Source organism: Rhamphochromis longiceps, linkage group LG8 (genome assembly GCF_057381845.1).
Source record: "Rhamphochromis longiceps isolate RC_006_pf linkage group LG8, R_longiceps_female_GT1.1, whole genome shotgun sequence".
Taxonomy (NCBI): domain Eukaryota; kingdom Metazoa; phylum Chordata; class Actinopteri; order Cichliformes; family Cichlidae; genus Rhamphochromis; species Rhamphochromis longiceps.
The window spans coordinates 14493666-14518976 of record NC_140564.1 but is presented as its reverse complement, the minus strand read 5'-3'; the positions used below and the strand labels follow the sequence as shown (position 1 = coordinate 14518976).

The following is a 25311-nucleotide window of genomic DNA, read 5'->3' as shown; positions in this document are numbered from 1 at the left end:
GACGTTGTCGGACAGGAAGCTCGGGAGAGGTCGGCAGGGGAGGAGAAGGGTGGTCCTCTTCACTGGGCAGCACGGTCACTCCTTAAAAACCGGAATTTCTCCTTCAAAGTACAGACGATTGCAATATAATGGATACGTAATGGAAACCTATGTCAACAAGAGCAAAACGAACAAAAAGAAAAAGAAACAAACATAAAACGTGACTTTAGTCCTTTGGTATGTTTTGAATATGTTGCATAACTTTCCACAGTGTAGACCTGCACTGTGAAGAGCTGAAATCAGATCTGAAGTGCACATTGTGATATTTTTTTAATAAACAAGTCATGGGCACAAGATAATTATCACTGTACATGATTTAGAATGGCCCCATTGTCGTGGAAAACCAGCTTTATTCTGATTCCTGCCCCTCACAAGCAGAAAGTGTATAAACTATTGGGTGGGGCATCTGTGCTCAAAGAGTCATGTCCCCGAGTTCTGATCACTCACATGACACAGAGCCAACAGCATTTAGCATAGAGGGGTTACTTGTACATATACTGATATCATTTTAAATAAATGTTTGCTGTATTAAATAAGAGCATCCCCCACTGTAACAGTATGTTATTACTAACAATTCACTCTATCATTCCTCTCAAAGGAAGAAAAAAATCACGTTAAAGGTTTGCTTAAAATAAATTAAGTGCATTTTATTTTTTTTAAAAGTTAAATAACAGTTTTTTTTATTAATTATAAAAAGACAGATTTTATTCTTCGACAATATAAAAACAGAAAAACGATAAAAGTCACAGTTTTACAAAAACTGTGTATCTAAACGTAACATCTGCATTTTTTAAAAAGTTGATTTTGTATCCGAATATGTCAAATACTCTTACTGCAATAATTTAATCACAGTGGCAAAATCTTCCTATATCCATATAGTCTGCTCGTCATGTCTGTTTGGTCTTCTGTATGGGCACAGGGACATTAACTACATTATGCAGGAACTCGTACAGCAGTTTGGCATTGTTAGCGTTTCCGAGTATTTCCCCTAACTTGTCCTGGCTGATTTTGGCTAAGTCGGCCAAGCTGTCTGCGTTTTTTATAAGAGCCCTGTAGTTTTTTGTGTTGACCCCAGGCATTTTCATCAGGAAGTCATAAGGTCCGGGATTGTAGAGGTCTGCCGATTCAGCCACAGTGTCTGACTCGGCCGTTACCGCCTGAGCTGCTGCGGCGTCAGGTTCGGGCTGGCCTCGCTTTAGTTCCAGGAAGAGCTCGGCTGTGGCGTGCGGGGAGGGGCACCACAGTATACGTAGCCGGGGGAAGTGTAACGTAAGCAAGGTGAGCTTTGAAGAAACATCATTTGATGAAATCTCGTGACGGAAATCCGAGCGGGCCGTTAGGGAAAATGGCTTAGCTGGGTCAAACTCGATGAGCAGCACAGGTTTCTTGTAGTAGCGGGTCATCGAGAGGCACTGGGTGTAGAGGCGGCCGCTCTGAAGCGAGCCGATCAGGTCGCTGACGCTTTTGCGCTCGACACATGCGTCCGGCGTCAGAATGTAGTCGCCAACTTCAAGGGTGACCGGCTCGATGTCCAGTCCGCGACGGTGGAGCAAGGATGGCAGCTCACTCCGGAACTCGCGCATGTCCACAATGACTCGTGAGGGCTCTGTGGGCTGCTCCTGGCCACCTGGTTATTGGACAGAAAACGGATATAAAAACACAAACTGGTCCAATGCATAGTGAAGACGATTTAGCACACAAAGGAGAGAAAAATCAAAAATGCATAACAACAGAGACTTGCCTGCTTTGCGGGTGTTGGTGGTGGCATTGGCGGGATCTAGATTCCTAGCAAGGTCTAGGTTGGTGTCTTCTCGCCCTTCTCTCTCCTCTGGGATCACCATAGTAGCTTTTTCCCTAAACAAGAACACAAATACAAGAAATGGTGAGCAAATGACCCTCAACAAAATACACCTAACGTGGCTAACGGAAGAGAAACAGCTCTGACCTGATGAGGTGTTCAAAAGCCTTCTTTTCCTTAGACAGAGCTGTCAGGTACTTCTGTTCTTCGGTCGAGCCACCATAGATGAGGAAGTACACCCTAAGTTGCTTTCCAGGCCGGTTAGCTTTGTAGATCTCAAGCTGGCGCACAAAACTCAGCTCGGCATCATAAAGCACCACAAAGCTGGGCTCCACCTCATGGAGAACCCGGGTCAAGCTGTGGGGATCGGTGCAGCCTTTCAGCGGGTGAATGACAGTCAGCGGTTCCTTCAGGACGCCGTAATAAGCATCTGATGGCAAGTCTAGCTTGAGCTGCTCTTCCTCGCCTCCGTCTTCATCCGTCAGTTCATCCTCATCTCCGCTGCTGCCCATGACTGCCGCTTCGCCTGTCTCCTCCTTCCCCACCATCTGGGTCAGAGTCAAGGACGGTCTGCTTTTGCCTTTTGTCGTCTTTGCATTTTTTTTCTGCGCAGGTTGCTTTCCCTTTGTTCCTTTTCTGACCGGACCCTTTCCCTTTTTTTCCAAATCCAGTTCTAAGGCGCCCAGTGCAGCAGAGTCCCGTTTCCCAATCGTGCGGTGGTAGAGCCGGTTGAGCAGCCAGTCGGAGCCGTGCTTGATGTACTGCTGCAGCTGAGCACAGGTCCGGTCGTCACTGGCACAAATCAGGACTCGACCTGAGGGAGGAACATAAGGCAGTTAGAGAAAGATAGATCTTTACAGAGAGATTGTCAGATTGTAATGTAAAAATGTAAGGACTTGGAAAAAATATTCTCCTGAAAGACTAAAAACTACTTTAATGTAAATTGACAATGAAAAGAGAAGCTTTTTTGATTTAAAGTAATAATAAAATAACAAATAACATGACAGATATGGATATTGACAGGTGCTTTCCACGCCACCAAGACAGCATATTTAGGCCGTGAACTGGTGCACCTAAAGTGAGCTCACACAGAATCCTAACACGGGGGCCAAAGATTTTCCTGCTTCGAAAGCCAGGGGGTCCACGGGGGATAAAGAGGCCTACTCTATATTCTGCAATTGACCCAAATTCTGGTGGACTACTTTTCCTCAGTGTGTACAGGTGTACTGTCAAGTACTGTGCAGCTTCAAAGCAACAACACAGTGAAGCAGGACAAATCAGCCCACCCCGAGGATGACTTTGTAAAATGCCAGCTGTGGCTCATGCTTTTCTTGCTGCTAAAAATAAATAAATAAATAAAAATAAGAGGAACACTTTTTAATATAGCACTGAGTGAGTTATACTTCCGGGATATTGATCTGCTCAGTTTATTAGCAGAGGGGGTTGTTAATCAGTTTCAAGATCATGGAAGAGATTCCAGGAGTCTTACTGGAGGAGAGCTGGACAGGGCCGTAGAAGGTCCTTAACCCATCAGCAGGACCATTATCTGCTCCTTTGTGCAAGGAGAAACAGGAGGAGAACTGCCAGAGCTACGAAATGTAGCTTAAGGGCACCCTTTAGTGGGCTCCGTGTCACTGCCTGGCACTTGCCATAGAATACCAGAATTGGCAGGTCCACTGGCAAGTGGAGGCAATATAAACTATTGAGTACTATTTTGAGTTGCATTAGCCTGCAACATCATTTGATTTTCAGGGTTTGTTTGAATTCAGCCCTCTGTAGGCTGATAATTTACATTTCCATCAAACGATGGCATCCTTTCATTCTTAACATATTAGCCAATCTGTATCAGTATAGATTTCGAGCATGATTTTTTTGCCCCATTGAGCTTTGATGTGTTTCCAAAGTGTTGCTTTTTTTGGCAGTCTAGATTTCAAATGAGGAGTTTAACTGTGAGCTAAAATTTACAAATCTTTAGATCTTTACAAATGACTTATAAAAATCAGATCGTATTATAGAAAATCATTTTCAGACTCATTCATGATGACATTGTAACAGTTGAACATCACTGAGATCTAACCTGGCTCATGCTGAGAGCTCTTGTTCTCCCTCTCAATCTCCTCCAGGACCTCAGTCAGAGCCTCCCACTTTGGGCTCCTCTCCAGCACCAGCTCCCGCTTCACCTCTGAAACCCACACACAGACAGAGCAGTTAGTCATGCCAACATGAATACACAGACAAGTTCTGTGGATATCTACTCTGATATCACCGTATCAGAGATTGGCCAACTACACAGTTACCTGAGGCAGAGGATGGCTTCTGTTTCTCTGCCTCTGCTCCCACTTTAAGTTTCTTTTTGCTCTCGGGAATACGGTAGACTCTGCTCCTGGCGTTCACAAACATGGATGTACTGGAGTCCAGGAAGAGCCAACCTGATGGTAAGAGCGAGGTTGAATGCAAAGAATTACAATTAATTTAGACATTTTAAACTCTTAATGGCCTCCAATCTGGCATTTAAGGGCAGTCAAATAAATGTAGTTTACCCGAATTAGAGCCAAAGATCTTTTGGCTGGAGTGCAACGACTCAAGGAGATTGAGGAAGGTGACGCAGTCGTACTGGGTTAGGTAGAGCAGGAGGACTCTCAGCACCTTCAGATCCTGAACCAGTGCTTTGGTCTTTGCTCCCAGCTGATGCCACAAGGGGTCCAGATAGTGACGGATAGTCTGAATGGGAGTACGGCAAAGCATACAATTGAACTCACCTACAATCAGAGGTGTATTTTTCTAACTCTTCTAGCAGGAGAAGTCACACAGATGTGCTCCAGCTTATTCAGCATCACACGCGGCACCATTCATTATAAAAGAACTCGCAGTTCCTCACAGAACAGTGAACATCTTCACCTCTCACGGCCTCGCTCGGATGCTCTTTCCATATCCAATCATGCCACTGACCTGTTGCCAATTGACCTAATTAGTTGTGGGATCATACTGTATTTGTACTATTTTCAATTTAAATTTAAGAGGGTTTAGATGGATTACAAATCATTTTGCAGTGTCCTGAATTTTCTTTTAGAAACTGGGTTCTCATAAACGCTGTAATAACATTTAACATGCAAATTAAAGAGGCTCATCTCAACCTGCTTTTTTCTCGGTCCAATTACCATAAGCCTTCTTAAAAAACAAAAAAATCCTCCTTTAATAGTTTAATCAAAAATGTTTTCACGCACTGAGGTAAAATTTGTCAAGGCAGCTTAAATGTGTCGTATATGTTAGTAACACACTGTGAAACCTTTTCAAAAGAATTCCCCAGCGTGTTCTCCAGTGAGAGGTCCTCAGCCTCTAGAGTGGGGTTGTAGCGTTTCAGCTCCTTTAAACAGGCGGTCATGATGTCCAGGATGGAGCTCTGGATGGCCCTCATAGCTGGAGTTAAGGACACGTGAAGCTCCACCACTTCTGGTTTGTGCCTGTCCAGCGCTGTGTTCACTGATGCTTGAAACCTGAGTGCAAAGGTTAAAAAAAAAGAAAGTAGTAAAAGAAGTATTATAAATGTTACTACAACAACAAAATACACAAGACAAAACATCTACAGTGAAGTAGTTTGACAGTACCTGGGCCACAAGTAGAGCTTCTTGACAAAGAGGTTTCTCATTACACGCTCCACTTGGCAGAAGCCCGAGGAGAAAGCCGTGGCCTTGTCAGTGAAGGCCTTAATGAAGCCTGTCTTATTCTTTTGTCTGAACAGTCGCAGGATGAAGGCCTCCTGGCATGACTCAATGATTTTATGGGCACGATAAACCAGAATGCCTAAAGGGAGCGGAACAAATAGACAGTGAAGGTAGAGCCTGAATAATATATCAGCTGGCTGTTAGTTGTTTGATTTTTTGTGACTTTGTCACCTGATAAGTTTGATTTTTCGTGCTCATTGTGGTTTATGCAAAACTGAAATGGCTAAAGTCAAGTTTTCCAAGTTGGTTTTCTTCACAGACCAACTAATGGAGCTGACTGTTCTACTGAGTGAGGCCTGTAATCCTGGAGCAGCTACAGAGCAAACAACAGTGTTTCAGTGCTGGAGCTGTTCCAGCAAATGAGTGGTTCACCAGAGGGGGAGGGAGCTGAATGACTGTGTAGTTAGATGCACTTTAAGCAGGATTGCATTGAGCTGTTACCGCTCTCACTTCCTGGATATGCTGGGCCATTGCAGGGGGGGGGCGCGGTATGAAAAGAAAAAAAAAAAAAAAAAAAGAATGCTAACATCATTGACAGGTTTTTGACGGGGTTCCCACACAAACGCAAAGCAGGAGATGAAGCATCGCCAAATATGTTTCCAAACAAACTTCATTCCAAGCCAAATACTAGAAAACATGGTGAAGCATATCTTCCCTTTGGCTTCACCTGCACAAGTGCCGAGGTAGATCTCTGCGACAGAATTAGCTTCCCTTGCATCAGGAGCAAGCGCTGGGCTCTCCAAATCACCGACAAACAGTATCCCATATTCTTGATTTTTAGTTCACAAACACTTCTTGTAATGACTAACTACTCCAGACATTTTGGAGATGTTAGCTCTTTATACAGTAAAGTTACAGCGGGATACAAATAATATCAGGCTGATCCTGCCACGATTTGTTTCCCCACAGTTGTTTATGTTTTTAAACCCATTTTGCACAGAGAGGCATTTTTTGAAAAATGTATTGACAGCAATGTTGAATATTATTACACAGGGAAAAAAACAACAACACATAAAATAATTACACCGTGACGCCTCTGCCTTTCTAAATGGAGGGACAGCAACTGCTTGTGTCTATGTCTTCCTCCTAGCGTTTTTCCCGCTCGGTTGCAGGGTCCGCTTTTCTGCAAAGTCGTCTCCACTTGGGTCGGTCAAGGGCGTCGGTCAGATCGGCTTCGATCTTCTTCACGTCGTCCTTGATTCGGTCCATCCATCTCCGCTTTGGTCTGCCTCTAGGTCGACGTCCTTGGGGGCTGAGCCGCAGTGCTGTTCTCACCACTGAGTTCTCATCGCTCCGTACCACATGTCCGTACCACCGCAGCCTCGCTTCTTGCATCTTATCTGTGATTGGCGCGATTCCCATCCTCTTTCTAATGTCGGTGTTCATGACGTGGTCCCATCGTGTCAGGCCTAGGCACCATCACAGCATCCGCATTTCCATCGTGTGAAGGGCTTGTTCGTGCTTTGCGGTGGCTGGCCAGCACTCGGATCCATAGAGGGCGACGGGGCGCACTACACTCTTGTAGATCTTTGACTTGAGGCGATTGGGCATTCTTCGGTCACACAGGACGCCGGTGACTTGGCGCCATTTCATCCACGCTGCGTTGATCCTGGCTCGTACATCTAGTAGGATATCGCCGTCATTGCTGATCATCGATCCGAGGTATTTGAAATGAGGTACTTTCGCCAGATCTTCTCCATCGACGCTGATCGTGCCGTCGGTCTGGGGGCCAGCCTCTAAGTATTCGGTCTTGTTGGTGTTGAGCCTCAGGCCGAAGTCAGCTAGGCGAGTCTTCCACTGCTGCGTTTGGTATTGCGGTTCTATTCGCGATTCATCGGCCAGGAAGACATCGTCGGCGTAGAGAAGTGTCCAGGGATGGGGTGACTGGAGATCCGCCGTCGCAGTGTCCATGCAAAGGATGAAGAGCAGCGGGGAGAGTGCCGAGCCTTGATGGACGCCCACATTGATGTTAAAGGGCGGCGATGTTCCCACTGGGCTTCTGACCACGCTGGTGACTTGTCGGTAGAGGAGCTTTGTCCAGTTGACGTAGGCTTCAGGAACTCCATGTGATCGCAGGGAGTGCCAGATGAGTGTGGGACACGGTCAAATGCCTTTTCCAAGTCGAGGAAGGCCATGTGGATGGTCTTGGACTTCTCTCGGTGCTTCTCCAAAAGCAGGCGGGCAGCATGGATGGCGTCCGTCGTGCCACGCCCCCTGATGAAGCCACATTGGTTGGGCGTTAAGTTGACGATTTCTCGCATCCTGGCGTCGATGATCCGTTCGAAAACCTTCATGGTATGGCTTAGGAGTCGGATCGGGCGGTAGTTAGAGCATTCAGCCACATCGCCTTTCCCTTTCCAGATGGGCACCGTTATGCTGGTTGACCAGGCTGCTGGGACGGTCCCGTCTCTGATGATGCTATTGAACAGGCTGGCGAGGACTAAGGCGCCTTGGCGCCCGAGCAGCTTCCAGACTTCGGCTGGTATGTCGTCTGGTCCGGTCGCTTTGCCATTCTTCATATTTTTAACGGCTGTTTCCACTGCCTTGATGGTGATTGGCGGGACAGGTCCTGGGACGGGCGGGGCACTGTGGATTGGCTGGTGAGGGAACTCCACGTTGCAGATATCGGAGAAATACTCGCTCCAGCGATTGAGGATGGCGGGCGGGTCGCGGAGGGTTTGATGGTTGGCATCCTTGATGTGTTTGACCTGGCCAATATCCTGTGTTGCTCGATGGCGGCTGCTGGCAAGGCGGTAGATTTTGTTCGCTCCTCCGGGCTTGTGTCTATGTAAGCGTGTAAAACCTGAAGATAGTCAGATTAACAGTAACAGTATTTTGTCTCTATCTGCCATTCTGCAATTCATCTCATTGAACATTTTTCTTGTAAAACAAAGGGGGGCCCAGCAAAAAAAGTTTGGGAACCACTGGTTTAGGTAGAGACTCTGACAGGTAAGAAGAAACGTGAAGGGACTGCACAAGTTGTGATAGAAAAGTGATGTCATCCATTGCTGGAGTGCATCCATATCATTCAAACAACATCGTTGTTGTTGTCTGAATCCAGTTTAGATCAAAACACTGTTTGGATTCCTCCTTTAGCTCACACAGAGGTCATCCTAGTGACTGTAGATATAGTGAAATGCGGATGTAGATGAAGGCGTTCTCTAACATCTGCCATAAAGACAGATACAGAAAATCTTTATCTACTTAAACCACAACACCTGTTTAATCTCCTTACTGTATCACATTTCGATTTCTGATTAAGCTGTTCGCTTTAACTGCACTCATTTTTAAGTGTAATTTTTTTTCCCTTTAAGAGCCATATTTATTTTTTGGAGATAAGTTGTTTTTGTCATATTTGTGGCACTGTAACACAATAACTTACCCACATAGAGATAAATAAAATATTTCTCTTATTATTTTCCCACAGAAATTGATTGTAACTGTGGCAGTAGTAAGAGGTGGATGTGTATGCCAGAGCATGTTTTCAAACTTTTTCAGCAGTTAAGAAATAATACTATAAATACTTGACAGTATAACAATAATACACTGCGTCACAATAACGACATCAGCTGTCTGTCCACCAACTTCCACATCCTGTGAATGGACTCCAACTTCCCAGCCTTAGACTGCAGCCTATTCTCTACCTGCTCAGAGTGACTCTGCGGAGCAGAACCAAGACTACAGTTGCCAAATGCAGTCCACAATAGTGCAAGAAACTCAAATGAGCTGAATGACATCATGAAACTCATAAGACTGCAACAGCTGCGAAGTAACAAAGCAGCATGCAAGAAAACATTACATGGGAAAGGCCAAAGTTAGCTGTTAGGAGTGACTAACCTTTGCATGAAGGAGTTTAGTTTAACTATATGTCATTCAGTCAACATGCTGCCACTGAATTTTACTGATAACTCAAATGCATAACCATATGTTGCAACTACAAGTACTCAAACAAGTATTGCAATCCAATTTGGACTGCTAGTGATAAATACGGCTGTGAATTGCTGTTTTAGTTAACAACCGGTGGTGTAACCCTGCCAACATAACAATCAAAGAAAGGATTTGTTGCCCGGACACTGAACTGTGTGCTGTTGGACTCAGGCCGTATTATTTACCCAGGGAATTCTCTCACGTCATCTTGGTGGCTGTCTATGTTCCCCCCTCTGCTAACCCCACAGCTGCATGTGACACTATCCACTCTGCCATAGCTCGGCTACAGACTCAGCACCCGAGTGCCTTTATTGTGATCTCGGGTGACTTCAACCATGTATCACTGGACAATACACTACCAACATTCAAACAATATGTGGACTGTCCCACCAGGGGAGAGAAAACTTTAGACTTACTGTATGCTAACGTCAAGGATGCATACAGCTCCTCCTCCCTCCCCCCACTTGGTAGGTCAGATCATAACCTGATTCACCTCACCCCCCGCTATGTGCCAATTGTGAGGAGGGAACCTGTGACCACCAGGACTGTTAGGAGGTGGTCAGAGGAGGCAATAGCGGAACTACAGGGCTGTTTCGAGGTGACCGACTGGGAAACACTCTGTGAGCCTCACGCCGAGGACATCAATGGGCTTACTGAGTGTATCACAGGCTACATAACTTTCTGCACCGACTCCATTGTTCCAGCTCAGACTGTTCATTGTTACCCAAATAACAAGCCGTGGGTGACTAAGGACATCAAAGCCCTCCTCAACAACAAGAAGAGGGCTTTCAGAGGGGGCAACAAAGAGGAGGTGAGGAAGATCCAGGTGTTACTAAAGGACAAGATCAGAGAGGCTAAGGACAATTACAGGAGGAAGCTGGAGTGGAAACTCCAGCAGAACAGCATGAGAGAGGTGTGGAGGGGCATGAAGACCATCACTGGATTCAGGCCAACCAACAGCAGGGGAGCTGAGGGAGGTGAGAATAGAGCCGACGAGTTGAATCTGTTTTTCAATAGATTCGACACCACAGTGTCTGCTCCCACCCCCACAACCTCACCTGTAGTCAGCCTGGAATCCAGAGCCACACCACTGTGCCAGCCTCTCTCTTCACATGTTGCCTCCTGTGAGATTCCTGACACCCCTCCCCCACCCATCACCTTCACTCAATACCAGGTTGAGATACAAATGAGGAGACTTCACTCAGGCAAGTCTGCTGGACCAGACGGAGTGAGTCCCCTTGTCCTCAAGGCCTGTGCCCCCCAGCTGTGTGGAGTCTTTCATAAACTGTTTATGCTGAGTCTGAGTCTGCAGAGGGTCCCGGTGATGTGGAAGACATCATGCCTCGTCCCTGTACCAAAGACGCCTCGTCCCAGTGGCCCCCAGGATTACAGGCCCGTGGCACTGACCTCCCACATCATGAAGACCCTGGAAAGGCTCATCCTGGACCAGCTGCGACCCATAGTAAGACCACATCTGGATCCCCTTCAGTTCGCTTATCAGCCTCGTCTCGGAACTGAGGACGCCATCATCTACCTGCTCAATCGTGTCTACACCCATCTGGACCAGCCGGCGAGCACTGTGAGGGTCATGTTTTTTGACTTTTCCAGTGCTTTCAACACCATCAGGCCGACCCTCCTGGGTGATAAGTTAGCAGCGATGCAGGTGGATGCTTCTCTGGTGTCCTGGATTGTTGATTACCTGACAGGAAGACCACAATATGTACGTCTCCCACAGTGTGTGTCTGACAAGGTGATTAGCAACACAGGGGCACCACAGGGGACTGTCCTCTCCCCCTTCCTCTTCACCCTCTACACCACAGACTTCAGCCACTGCACAGAGACCTGCCATCTTCAGAAGTTTTCTGATGACTCTGCGGTGGTTGGATGCATCAGCAGGGATGATGAGACAGAGTACCGGGCTGTGGTCGACTCCTTTGTCACGTGGTGTGAGCAGAATCATCTGCAGCTCAACGTGGCAAAGACCAAGGAACTGATCGTGGACTTCAGGAAGACCAGGAAACACTTGACCCCTGTTTCAATCCAGGGGGTCAGTGTTGACATTGTGGAGGACTATAAATACCTTGGAGTACACATTGACAATAAACTGGACTGGGCTAAAAACACCACAGCACTTTACAGGAAGGGCCAGAGTCGTCTCTATTTTTTGAGGCGACTGAGGTCCTTCAACATCTGCCAGAAAATGCTCAGGATTTTCTATGAGTCTGTTGTGGCCAGTGCGATCCTCTATGCTGTTGCATGCTGGGGGAGCAGGCTGAGGGTCGCAGATGCCAACAGACTTAATAAACTGATCCGTAAGGCCAGCAATGTTGTGGGGATGGAGCTGGACTCCCTCAAGGTGGTGTCGGAGAGGCGGATGCTGTCCAAGATAAAGACAATGTTGGATAACACCTCCCACCCACTCCATGACATGCTGGTCAGTCACAGGAGCTCGTTCAGTGAGAGACTGAGATTACCGAAAAGCACCACTGAACGACACAGGAAATCATTCCTGCCTGTGGCCATCTCCCTGTACAACGCATCCACTTAACACACTGTTTGCTGCTACAGCTACACATGTTTCTTTTCCAACTATTTATTTATAAGTGACTTATGTATGTATGTATGTTTATATATGTATATATTGTACTATTCTTAGTTAGCGTATTGTCTGTCTTGTCTTAATGTTGGTTTAAAATGGAGCACTGTAACAAAAAATAATTTCCCCCAGGGATCAATAAAGTATTCTGATTCTGATTCTGAATAAAATGTTCTCATATGAATTTAGCTATGTACAAGTCTGACCTGTTATTAGATGAGCAGGGATGCGGTCCGTGAGGAAGTCCACCACCAGGATTCTGCTGGTGACAAACAGCACCCCTCCCTCGGTGTAAACATTGTAACGCTCAGTGCTCTGGACATCAGTGGTCACCGTCCTGGGCAGGTGGGTCACACCCTCCACTCGCAGCTGCTCTGTGAAATATTCCTGAGAAGACAGGATGAAAAGAAGCAAGCTTTTGGTTAAAGCTGTACGCTATGTTCCACACAAACATGAGGTAAAGCTCAGCGGTCAGCCTCTCTGATTATCTGAAAAGGGTCTTCTAACTCTTATTTTAATAATGAGGCGATCACGCTTCTGAGGTTGTAGTCCTCAGCCTGTCAGGTTGGCTGAATAAGTTTTTTACAGAATAATTATTCCTTAGTCTTTCACCCATTATTTTTGGCTCCTGTTCTTCTAATGTGTGTATGCAAGTGTTTATGTAGTAACTGATGTAAGGACATTTACACTTCTATCTTTAATGTGTGGTTTTATACCAACTGAACCACTTTGTAATTGTGTGTTTTAAAATGCAATACTTCCTGTTTCAGCTGTTCCTTTTCGGGAGGATCATGTGCCTCCATCTCACCCTATCCCCAACATTCTCCTGTCACGCAAGCCCTCTCCATGTCCTCCTTCACTACACCCATGAACCTCCTCTGACGTCTTCGTCTTTTCCTCCTGCCTCCAGCTCTATATTCAACATCTTTTGTCCAGTATAACCACTCCTCTGCACATGTCCAAACTCTTTCAACCTTTCCCTTCTAAATTTCTAACCCAAACTGCTGAAGTACTCATTTCGAAACCTGTCCATCTTCATCACTCCCAATAAAAATCAGAGCATCTTCATCTCTGCCACCTCTAGCTCGGCCTCCTGTGTTCTTGTCAGTGCCCCATCTCCAAACCACAAATCATAGCAGGTCTGACTACCACCTTGCATACCCTCCCTGACACTCCTGCGGTTATCCTTCTGTCACAAATCACCCTGACACTCTCTGCTTCACCATCAGTTGCTTTAAATGGTCAACCCCAGGTATTCAAAGTCATCCACATTCACTACCTCTAATCCTTGCAGCGTCATTGCTACACCCGTCTCCCTCTCATTCACACACATATATTCTGTCTTTACTTCATCTCCTCTCCAGACTTTCTTCCACCTGCTCCCACTACAGATCGTAATGTCGTATGTCCAAAGACACTCCAGCCTGACTTCATCTGTCAATCTGTCCATCACCATTGCAATAAAAAAGACGGGGTTTTCACATCTCACTGCTTTCTCGCTGTCCTCATGCACGATACTACTGACTTCCTCATGCAGTTAACGTTACTGTTATTAAAATTATCTTTCTTAGACGAGCTCCATCACAGAGGGGATTCTATAACAACTTTCAGATGAAAATAATAAACTATAATAAATTCTTTATATATCAAAAAATGTATCAACAATTTCATCTGAAATAATGTATGAAACCGAGATGGCGCCAAAATTGTTAGCAGGTGCACATCTCTTTTATCTTCATCTATTTTAGCCACCATGTCTATGGACAAAAAAAGTGGCCCCTTCCAAATTCTAACTTCTAACACTTTCTTTCTTTTTATTTTTTTTTTTAAATGTATGGTTTATGTTAAGGCACTGTTAAGTCAGTTTGCTGGGGCACATCACCTCGCACCGGGTAAAGTGTGAGATAATCATATGAGCTGTGCCTCTAGCTAATCCAGCCTCTCCTAACCTGTTCTGGTGTGGTTGTGTTGAGCAGAAGAACCAGGCTGCCCGGTTCCGAGTAAACCCGCAAGAACTGCAGTAGGATTCGGTCTATCCCCAAGCCTTCAGCCGTTACTAGCAGCCCGTCACTGCCGAAGAGACTCAGGAACATCTCGGTCTCAAACTCCAGCAGCGGCCCCGCCATGTCTGAGCTTAAAAATGTCCCCAAAGCGCGGAGGTAAGTAAATTATCCCCGACTTTCAGAGCTAACTATTTGCCCAAAGCGGTCGAAGTCACTGCAAGACAGCCATTGAAGTGTTTTGAAGCAGCATTTCCGGTGAGGCGGAAACAAACGTCAGTGCAAGCGTGACGTTTACGGGCAAGAGCGCCATCTAGTGAAAGGGAGGTTTATAGCAGGTATCATCAGGATAATGTGATGCAATAAAAAAGGCAGTGATGACCGTTCAGAGAGACTCTCAGTGTGATTTAGAGTTAAGTACCAATTTGCACAAAAGTATTTACATGTCTAAATGCAAGTTTTTATAGGGATAACTCTCTCTCGCTCTCGGTAAACATATCATGATGTTTGGCACATGTAGCACATAGATTTAAACTTATTTATTAGTCTACATAAAGCAAAAAATGTCTGGCTTTTTTGTGTTGGTCATCACCAATTGCTGTTTTAGTGGCAGTTGTAATGCATTTGGCGGTTGATTATTCCTGTAATCGACTAACATACACAGAGCTGCAATGTGCTTACATAACAAAACCTGGTGGATGGGCTTTAAAAAGCTCTGTTGTGCCAGCTCTCATGTCTCTGTTAAGGAGAAGGCAGAGGGGACCAAAAAGGATCTTTGCCCACATGATAATACTAAGCCAACCACCGCTATACTCAGGGAGACATACTCATTTATACCTGTGAGACTTCAGGCTTTAATTTAGCCACCTTGATTTTCACGCTGCGATGTACCTACTCCGAGGGAGTTGTTGTGAATTATCTCTGCAGGTCTTTTCTTTCTTTCTCCTCTGTTCTGTTGTATTTGATTAATGATAAGGTTAAGTTATTTATAAGCTTAAGCAGAAAACTTACATGTTTGTTAACTCTCTGTCTTTTCCATCAGGAAACAGAATATCTTCCAATATTCAGATTTTGAATAAATGAACGATAAAGAGCTGTTGCAAACATTAACTAAGCACTAATTAAAACCCACGTTCACTAAAGGATGGTATTAATGGTGTTGGTAAGTAAAGGATGAGTGATATGATCTTAGTCAGTGCTTCTCAAAATTTTCACCAATAACAACTTTTTACTGAATATAAACTGATTCTACTTAAACATAGGTTCAAATCATAATAATAGCATTGTCTTGACACTTCCGCAGGCACCAATGCACCACTGCACTATCAGAGATGCACACTGATAAGCCTGAAGATCACAGGCATACAATAATGTTTCGCCTTCTCTCTTGTCCTCTTTTGTACATATTATGTACAGTCAATGATGAGATATTCAAGGTCTTTTTATTTTATGTTGTGCACCGTTATTCCGAAATTGTTCAATAATTTGTAGACACATCTTTAGGTACGATATGTTATCAGTCAGTACACTGTGGGGCGATCGTGGCTCAAGAGTTGGGAGGTTGTGTCCTTGGGCAAGACACTTCACCCGTTGCCTACTGGTGGTGGTCAGAGGGCCCGGTGGCGCCAGTGTCCGGCAGCCTCGCCTCTGTCAGTGCGCCCCAGGGTGGCTGTGGCTACAATGTAGCTTGCCATCACCAGTGTGTGAATGTGTGCGTGAATGGGTGGATGACTGGATATGTAAAGCGCTTTGGGGTCCTTAGGGACTAGTAAAGCGCTATATAAATACAGGCCATTTACCATTTACCATTTACCATTTACTACAGTCATATATGTATGTGATTCTTCAAAATCATACTAGAAAACAGACCCGCTGTCTAGTATGATTAGGACTTCTAAATAAATACGCAGCATAGAAACTGTTTTCTTGCTCTAACAAAAGACACAAAAGAGCGCCTCAGTACATCAGTCCTGTGTTTGTCGGTTCAGCAGCTAAATCGATAAATTCAGAGTAATGCATATTGGAAAGCAGAACAGTATGCCTGAAAAACTTACTGCATTATGTGCGGTTACATTTGAAATTCTAACCTTGTGCCTGAATTTTGTATTTACACAAGGATATTTCTGCCACAAGCTGTGAAACAAAAACACAGATTTGCACATCAAATTTCACCAGAATGCAGAAAATAAAGTGTTTACTTTAAAAATTGACATTGCTGCCAACTATCTAAAAGTCTGGAGTTCGTGCAGAATAAAGAGTTAATCACAGATGCAGAAAAAGTGTAATTACAGGTTTTTGAAAATAATTATTTAATGTTTTTCATAGTTTACCCATAGCTACATGTATAGAGTACCTCTTACATTATTGCTAACCCCACCAAAGCTGTTGTGTTTAATAGAATTGAATCATTACACTTCCAAAATCTTATTAAAAACCTTTCCTCAAGACTGGATGTGAATGTAACAATTTCTATTCCATTCATAAACCACACTCTGCAAGTATATGACAGTCTGTCTGTACCTCAAGGTCTATTAGTAGTCTGTACATATAATCTAATGCTGACATTTCTCTCAAACTGAAGGCTAAGAAGATGTTGTGTAGAGAGAGAAAAATATTAAATCGGGAGCTGCAGCAGTCCAGCCAACATCACAGGTATCTTTGGTGCTAGAAGGGGACACAGCATTCAGCCTGTGCTGCATGGACAGAGTAATGCTGCCGGGAAGGTTTGTGCTTTGAACAGAAACTGAGCTCTTGCACCTGTTTTGAATGTTAGAAGCCTATTAAATGGCCCGCATCAGTTGTTTTCACTCCTAGACATATTGCCAGTAGGCGGCCTCCTCCACCAGCTAGTACACTCTGCAAGTTTTTTCATCATTTAAATTTGAAAGTGACGGAGCTGCTATGCTCTGCTAAATAGGGCACAGCTTGAACCTCTGACCTCTGACATCAACAAGACATTTCAGCCCAGATCTCAGTGGGTATTTTCTCTTTTTCAGATAATTCTCTGTGAACCACAGAAATTTTTTTGTGGTAAAAATCCCACTAGATTGATTTCTGAAATGCGCAGATCAACCCACCTGCACCACCAACCGTGCCACATTCAAAGCCACTTAAATCACCTTTCTTTTCCATTCTGAAGCTCAGTTTGAACTTTAGCAGGTCATCTTAACCATGTCTATCAAAGTGGCCAGTGAGTGTACATTTTTACTTAGGATTATTTTGGATTTGAATTCCATTCACATTGCAGTTTAGTCTGTAGACCTTCAACCTAGCTGTGAAATTGAATAACAAATTATCAATGTATGACACAATGGGTAAACTGAAAGTGCAACATTCTCATTGTTTAACTACAATGGTGTCTTGAATTGAACGGCATAGTTAATGTTAGCTAGTAGTAGTGTATTTAGCTAACTATAATAGCCTCAGGGCCTTACAAACAACTGCCTGTTAGCTTGCTGCTAAGCTAACTGGTAGCGTATTCGTTAATTTACGTATTTTTATTAAAATCTTAATCAATTCTAGCCAGCACATTATGTGAACTTAAAAGAATGTTGATAGTATTTATAAATTTAGGCAACAATATACCAACAGTAGCCTGCTATATTCAGCATCAAGTATATAAATTCAATGTTTTAAAAACCTAATAATGAAGCTAGGCTAGCTGCATATTTACATCATAATGTGTTATTAACCATTTACTTAATTTTGATGTTGGTTTTATAGGTTTGCAGGTATTTTTGCTAATTCACCACATTGCATAGTGTTACATTTTTTGATCACCAGTCTTTCAAATAAATGAGATCTTTTGACTGCAGTAGAATCTTTATTTCACATGCTAATGAGCTAGTTATTCCAATTACACAAACTGCCCGACATTCAAGTCAACGTTTTTTGCACAACATAATATTTAGTATTTAGTATTTATTTAGTATTTAGTATTAGTATTTATTTATTTATTGTCATTGTCAAGAACAATGAAATTGCGTTTGGGGCTTCCATACAACCCAAAAAAAAAAGAAGAAAATAATAAATACCCCTTAAAACCCAAGTGTACATATTTAACCCAGTGTGACTCCAATGCAATAAGACAATCCTTAGCAATAATGTTCGTAGAAATTCAGACAAAGACCTGAGAAACATGACAAAATACAACAATGCAACCCATTCAATATTATTGTACTGTGAGATATGATATCAGATATGATAGTTATCTATTTAAGAAAGAGGGGGGGGGGGGGCAGGAGGGGGAAGAGAATAAAGATATGATGCACCAATGCAGACCAGTTCATTGCTATTAAGAAGTTGGATATGGTTATTGTCCGTGAGAGGGGGGCAGAGAGTTCAGGAGCCTCACAGCCTGTGGATACAGGCTGTTGGCCAGTCTGGATGTTCTGGCCTGTATAGACCTGTACCTTCTCCCTGAGGGCAGCAGATGGAAAAGGTGGCGCGCAGGGTGATGTTGGTCCCGCAGGATACTGTGCACCCTCCTCAGACAGCGAGTGGGGAAGATATTACTGATCTCTGGCAGACTTGTTCCAATAATTCTGCCAGCTTCTTTCACCACCCGCTGGAGTGCTTGCTGATCGGCCTTGGTGCAGCTGGGGAACCACACTAGAAATCCATACGTCAGAACGCTGCTGATGGCACAGTTGTAGAAGTTCAACATCAGAGATCTGGGAATGTGTGCGCTCCGCAGTCTCCTCAGGTAGTAGAGGCGCTGTTGGGCCTTCCGTACAACTGAGGTGATATGGTTGCCCCAGGACAGGTCCTCGGTCACAGTTACCCCCAAGAATTTAAAACTGCTCACCCTCTCCACCGCCTCACTGCCAATGAAGAGAGGCAGATGGTTGTTATGACCCCTCTTCCGGAAATCTACAATGATCTCCTTGGTCTTTTTGGTGTTTAAGACCAAGTTATTGTCGTGGCACCATGACTCTAGTTGTTGCACCTCTGTCCTATAGTTTGTCTCATCATTGTTGGATATAAGTCCGAGCACTGTAGTGTCATCTGCAAACTTAACAATGAGATTGGACGCGCAGGAGGAAATACAGTCATGGGTGAAGAGAGTGTATAGCAGAGGGCTCAGAACACACCCCTGAGGGGCACCGGTGTTGACCACAAGGGTGGAAGAGGTGTTCTTACCCACTCTGACACTCTGTCTACGGTTAGTGAGGAAGTCCACAATCCAGTTGCACAGAGAGGAGTTAAGTCCCAGTTGGTGGAGTTTGGGACGGAGTTTGTATGGCCGGATGGTATTAAAAGCCGAGCTGTAGTCTACAAAGAGGAGCCGTGCATAGGTGTTCCTGTGTTCCAAGTGCTTCAGTAATGTGTGCAGCACTGTGGCGATCGCATCCTCGGTTGACCGGTTCTCCCTGTATGCAAACTGGTGCGAGTCCAGGGATGGTGGAAAAGCAGCTCTGATGTGTTTAATGACCAGTCTCTCCAGGCATTTGGCGGGAATGGGGGTGAGTGCCACAGGTCTGAAATCGTTCAGACATGTGACATTTGACTGTTTTGGGATGGGAACGATGGTTGCTGCTTTGAAACAGGATGGTACCAGTGAACAGGACAACGAGGTGTTATATATAGAGGTGAAGACGTCCGCCAGGTCCGCAGCACAGTCTTTTAGCACCCGGCCCAGCACTCCATCCGGCCCGGCCGCCTTCCTGGTGTGTTTGTGAAGAAGAGTGAATCCTGCATTAGAAGAAAAGTATGCAGACTCCAATTAAATGAGGTCATTGCCTAGAAATGTTAATGTAAGGGGACATTATTTGAATTTTTAATCATATAAAATGCCTAAAAGAAAGGGGGATAAAATCAACCAAAGAAACTTAAAAAAAAAAACCAGCTGAAAAAACTTTTAAAAAAAAATTGTTATTTTTAGATCAAGTTTCTTTAACTTGAAGGGGAAATAAGACATTAAAAAGAGGATCTGCTACATCTCTTGTCAAAAGTAGTCCCTGGTAACTTAAAACAATGAAATCTTTCAGTTCAAGGGTAACTATACTACTACACTATTGCAGCCAAACAACACAAAATTATTGATACTGGTTTGTCCATACTCTGAAGATTGAAGTACTGCACTTTCACAAAAATGCCCATAGAGAGCAGTGGAGCGCTTTCTTTTGCGCTACATCTTTTTTGCAATACATCTTCCAAGACGTGTCTATCTCCTCTGATCAGTGAGTGAGAACGTTCATGTTTGTCCAGCCTCTTTTAGGGAGACGATCCACAGCTCAATGTCAGTATGAACACATGAAGCAGGCAGCTGTGGCAGTGTGGTTGAGAAAGAGAAAGACAAAAAAATGCAACATAATTGATTCAGCTGTCACTTCTGTTTCATGCCACATGGAATTAAATCCAGTGATCCATAAATGTGTTTGGAGGAATGAGCATGTTTCCACGCATGGAATGTCAGGTCAGCTGGCACATGTGAACGATTGTGCTGAAAACTGTTCATCTGCCTCTCTTTGCACTAAGCCATATGAATGAAAGGGTACGTTTCATAGCTGATGCAAATCCTGATATCGTACTTGGTGTGGCACCGATGTAAATGAGAAGAGAACAGCTTGAAATTGATGGCAGCCCAGAGGATAAAATAAGATGAGATATTTAACACTGCCTGCCTGCCTGCCTGCCTGCAGTGTAGGAGGCAAAACAGAGAGAGAGAAAACAGAAAGAGAAGAGAAAACGGCTAAAGGCCTGATGCATTCTTGCAGCTCTCATTAGGGAAAGACAGAAACAGCAGGGTTAGGTAAATTGGGGGGGGGGGGGGGGGGGGCTGAGAGTCAACAGGGCTCTAAGGTCCAAACTCAAAGCCTCCGGATGTTAACAGACACACACTCAGTTTCTGAAGAAATGCAATTCATTGCTGTATTATTTCTACAATAAATATGCTGGTAGAGTCAGCAGCTGTTTTGTTTGATTTGTAGTACCAAGTGTGAAATAAATAAAAATGAAATGAAATGAAATGAAATGAAATGCTTAGTTTAGCATAAATATCAGAAATGCTGGGAAAATGGCAAAAGCACAGACACTTTCTCTAAAGCTCAATGCTTGTGAAAATGTTGTGCTTTTATAGTATATATGGTTTATTCTGCAAGACTGGGAACTAGCGATTGAAACCATGAAATCCTTAGGTCAAAGGGTCAGCTTTGTACATTTCTGTATAACCAGATTTTTTTCTTGAACCAGTGTATAACATCCTACTTTGGCTCCAGCCCTTTAGGTCTAAAAAGCTGTCGGTTGCTGGGGAAAATTGGCCAACCCTCTATGAGTGGTTGCTGAAAGTTGATGACGGTTTCCACTCTGGAATTGATTGCTAAAGCCCCAGTCACGCTGGCCTAAAGACCAGTCTTTGACCATCTTGTAACCACTGGTTGCTAGGTAAAAAAATAGATTTTCCCTGACTTGTTTGTAGGTGGTTGATGGAGGTTGCTTGTTGAGATTGGTCTGGGAGGGGGATATGGTGTTGTACTGAAAATGTCCATGTAATTGCTTTGGTCACTAGCATATTGCCATAGTCACCTGTAGTTTGCACTGAAGACAGTGACTTGTCTACAAACACTCACTTATGTTATGAAACCAGTTTCGCCCCGGTTCTTTTTATTCCTCGGGCATCCAGAGACGGCACCGGACTCAGTAGTCATTTTCACAAAAACCTTTATTCATCTTCATTCATCTTCAGTTAAGCATTCATCTTACATTTACAGATAAGGTGGAGAGTCTCCTGCAAACCTACTTCTAAGTTTATAACAATTATGAGTTTTTATTAAAGGTTCAAGCATCAGCATCAGCAATCCCCAACTGTAGCTTCCTGTCTCCTTTTATGACAGTGTCCATAAATTCCTTTCCCTCTAAACAATTACACACGTTCTCAGGCCTATAGCTAAACCAACTGAAACAGACAGACAAATCCTTCCCTATTCCTCCTATCTACTGCTGGACCCTCTTATCTAAGCAAATTTAACACATTGTATTCTAATAATTATTTTCTTGTACTCTTAACAGTAGTCACCTTGTGAAGAGCACACGCAAACTGCGAATAGAGACGGTTCAACTTTAAAGTAAAAATGGTGCCTTTTGAAACATGCTTCAGTGATAAGGCTCTCTTAATCTTACCCTCTCTGCAACAGCCAGCAACTTCCGGCAACCACTCACTAACCGGTAAGGGAAAAACACATTTTTCCTAAAGTCAGGTGGTTGCCGACCAGTCACTAGGCCTGTGTGGTTCAGGGTTAATAGCAATGGTAAATGTAATTTGTTACTTTTGACAGAGCCTGGCTAGCTTAGCTAATATGTCTGTAATAAGTAACTGAAAATACATTGATATTATTAAAAATGGTAATAAATGAGCATGTTTATGTAAGTTTTAATTTGTTAGAAACCTGACTTCATGATGATACTTGAAGTACCACTTCTTTGGTGAAGAGGACTCCTTCGTAGAGGATAACGCATGGGTATGATCATCGTATCTTGAATCTGAAACTGCAGACACAAATTAAAATTTGCTTTCACAGCACATAAACACATACAAGTTCCTATGGCCAGTCTTTAGCCACATACATGGGAACACATGGGAAGAAGAATTCTGTTTAAGTCACCTGCAGTTAATGCAAAATACAAAAAATTTAAAAAAATTAAAATCATAAAATAATGTCCGTATTTTTTGGGGGCCATTAATAAGGTTTTTGTAAAATTTTGTATAATATTGGTAACATGACTCACTGAAAGTCTTTCAGCAATAAGAGCAGTCACGGCTTCAGAAATTGTGAAGGCTAAGCTGAGCTTTTAGAGGAAATAAAAGTACTCCAGCAGCACAGGCAATAGCTGCTGCAGACTGTGCATGTACAGTATAGGCTTTCAAGCTGTCATGACCCTTGTTCCCTCCAGCCCCTTAGCAGAATGTGACTAAAGATTATGGTGCTTGGAAATAGCAGAGTGGCGCCACTGCATACTTGCAAATTGGGATTATTACAGAACACCCTCGGTGCGCTGAAATATAGATGAGGTGGAGGAGCATTTTGGCATTCAGAGTTGGGTCAAGCAGCACCAGTCAAGCAGCTCCTGTGATGCTCAAATGTAATGACATGCACAAAAGCAATTTCTTTGTTTATGTAATGCTGGGAGCTGATTATCAGAAGCAGAGTGACCTACGTTTTTTTTTCCAGGGTTTCAATTTGCATATATTATCACTGAAAACAACAACAACATAGGAATAGACATAAGAGCAGAGAAGCAGAAAAACCCCAACACATTCCTCTCTTGGTCCAAGAGTACAAAAGCAGAAGAAAGTTCAACATTACTGAAGCAAATGTATGGCTTGTATAAGAAAGAAGCGTGAACAAGACTTGCTGCCTTTCACATCCACTTTAGCAAATCACTGTGACGGCGGCTGATAAAGAGGAATGGAATGTAGCGTGAGAGCTGAGGGATGAGGGACAGGAAGTTAAAAAGCCAGAAAACATAAACAAAAATTTCCTGCTTCTAATGTTTGCTGAACTAAGTGAAACTGCTGAATTTGTCAAATAGGCATATTAGATTAATAATTCAAGGCGGCTGGTAGACTGGATGTTTGGAGGATGGTGTCAGGAGGTGACAGGGGAGCCACGTTACAGGCTGGAGTGGATGTCAATGACGCATTGAAGGGAATAGCTTCTGTGTGTGTGTGAGGGAGAGACAAAGGAGGAAACACATGAGACTTGTTTGGTGAGAACATGAGACACATATAGTGAAGAAGGGGTTGTGTGCTTGTGAGATTGAGGAGCATGCACAAACACAGAAATACCCACACTTGCAGAGGGACTCACACACAGAGTTTTCAAGATTTATTAGCATATCTCACTCACTACGGATTGGGAAGCTAACTCTGTGTGCAAACCATCCCCACCCCTACCATTCTGTTTGATGTTGATGTGGACTCACGTTTTCTCTCATCCATAAACCAATAAAGTCTTAAATCCCAACAAATCCGGGGACTGTTATCGACCAGTGGACCCAATGCTACACTTCCTGGGCGAGATATAGAGATGTGAGGAAGAACAAAAAGCACCAAAGGAGAGAAGCAGAGATCAAGGTAGCTCAAAGGCTAATTTGATCTCTACCGGTGATTTCCTGGAGAGGCGAACAGCTAAATTCTGTGATGGCGAGGAGTAGGTAGAAGTTAGGAGGATGCTTGCGTGGAATGAAAAACCCAAGCATAACTGCTTATGTTAACAAAATACATCTAAAAGCATTTTATAGTCTCATAACTTTTCTAGATAGCTGACTCATAGCTGACTTACAGTAGACACTTTCATCCGGTCCGCCCGCCATGTGGAATAATGGCAATGGGTTGGTCAAGGTTAGCCGCCCATGTCAACTAAAAGTGACTCAAATATAACAACTATGCCACATCTCTGACAAATGGTGCCCATGTTTGTTTTGTTATTATTGGGCAAAAATCACTGATAACCACATGCGCCACTTCAGGGTGACATCCAGATTATATATTGCAGAGTGCACTGCATGCTAAAAACACTCCCCATTATATTTGGGAGTTTCAGACCATATTTGCTATTTTACACGTGGGCCATTTGCGGCTTACATCAAATCATTGCCTACATGCACTATCTGGGTTTAATGGCTTTAGTAATTTTGTAGCAACTTCAGTAAAATTGTCATGTATTGTATCTGCCAATTTGCCTGCATACAGATGCTGTGCTTTATCGTCTGTAGCGTCTCATCACATTCACATACACATCTTCCACAAAATGAATTGAATACAACTGCCACCTTCTTAGATGAAAATGTTCATCAGTATGCTGCTGATGTGCTGGACTTTACAAAAAGTTGTAGGTGTTTTGATGCCCATTATACACAGGTGAACTGCATCCATCTCAAAGAAAATTATTCTGAACTCGGTTTCACCTTACAACATTTATAGTGGTTGAGAGATGAATACACAAGTCAGAGGTTATCAAACTTTTTGAGGTATTTTGAGCAAGTTTTAATTGTGAATGTTTTGTGTCTTCTTGATATAAAGCAGAAACCAATTAGTCTCTCTTTTTATCTGTGGACAAGTGATAGTGATCATAAATCATCATTAAAAGATCACATCTGAAAACTCATTTCAAGTATGTTTTCATTTTGCCTAATTATACCTCTCATTAGGACTGTGTATATACCCTCAGATTGGACCTGATCTCTCTCACACTACTTCTATTTACAAGAAGAAGAAAAAGCAACACA

At 43.6% G+C, this 25311-nt stretch overlaps 1 protein-coding gene across 1 annotated transcript; it reads right to left on the bottom strand.

Annotated features, from left to right (window-relative positions):
- Nucleotides 1-324: 324 nt before the first annotated feature.
- On the bottom strand, nt 325-14335 carry ercc4 (excision repair cross-complementation group 4). Its single transcript, XM_085415886.1, has 10 exons — nt 14032-14335; nt 12289-12469; nt 5443-5638; nt 5124-5331; nt 4378-4558; nt 4135-4266; nt 3915-4019; nt 1985-2651; nt 1781-1893; nt 325-1666 (listed from the first exon to the last, which is right to left on the bottom strand). The coding sequence occupies exons 1-10, from the start codon at nt 14206-14208 to the stop codon at nt 927-929; spliced, it is 2700 nt and encodes an 899-aa protein (XP_085272012.1). The 5' UTR covers nt 14209-14335; the 3' UTR covers nt 325-926.
- Between the last annotated feature and the right edge of the window lie 10976 nt (nt 14336-25311).

Excerpts from the sequence above, each read along its gene's own strand:
- ercc4 (XM_085415886.1), bottom strand. The coding sequence starts at position 14,208 with ATGGCGGGGCCGCTGCTGGAGTTTGAGACCGAGATGTTCCTGAGTCTC. Across the intron at positions 4,267-4,377 it reads GATCTTTGGCTCTAATTCGG|GTTGGCTCTTCCTGGACTCC; the intron begins GTAAACTACATT and ends TCTTACCATCAG. Across the intron at positions 4,020-4,134 it reads GAAGCCATCCTCTGCCTCAG|AGGTGAAGCGGGAGCTGGTG; the intron begins GTAACTGTGTAG and ends TGTGGGTTTCAG.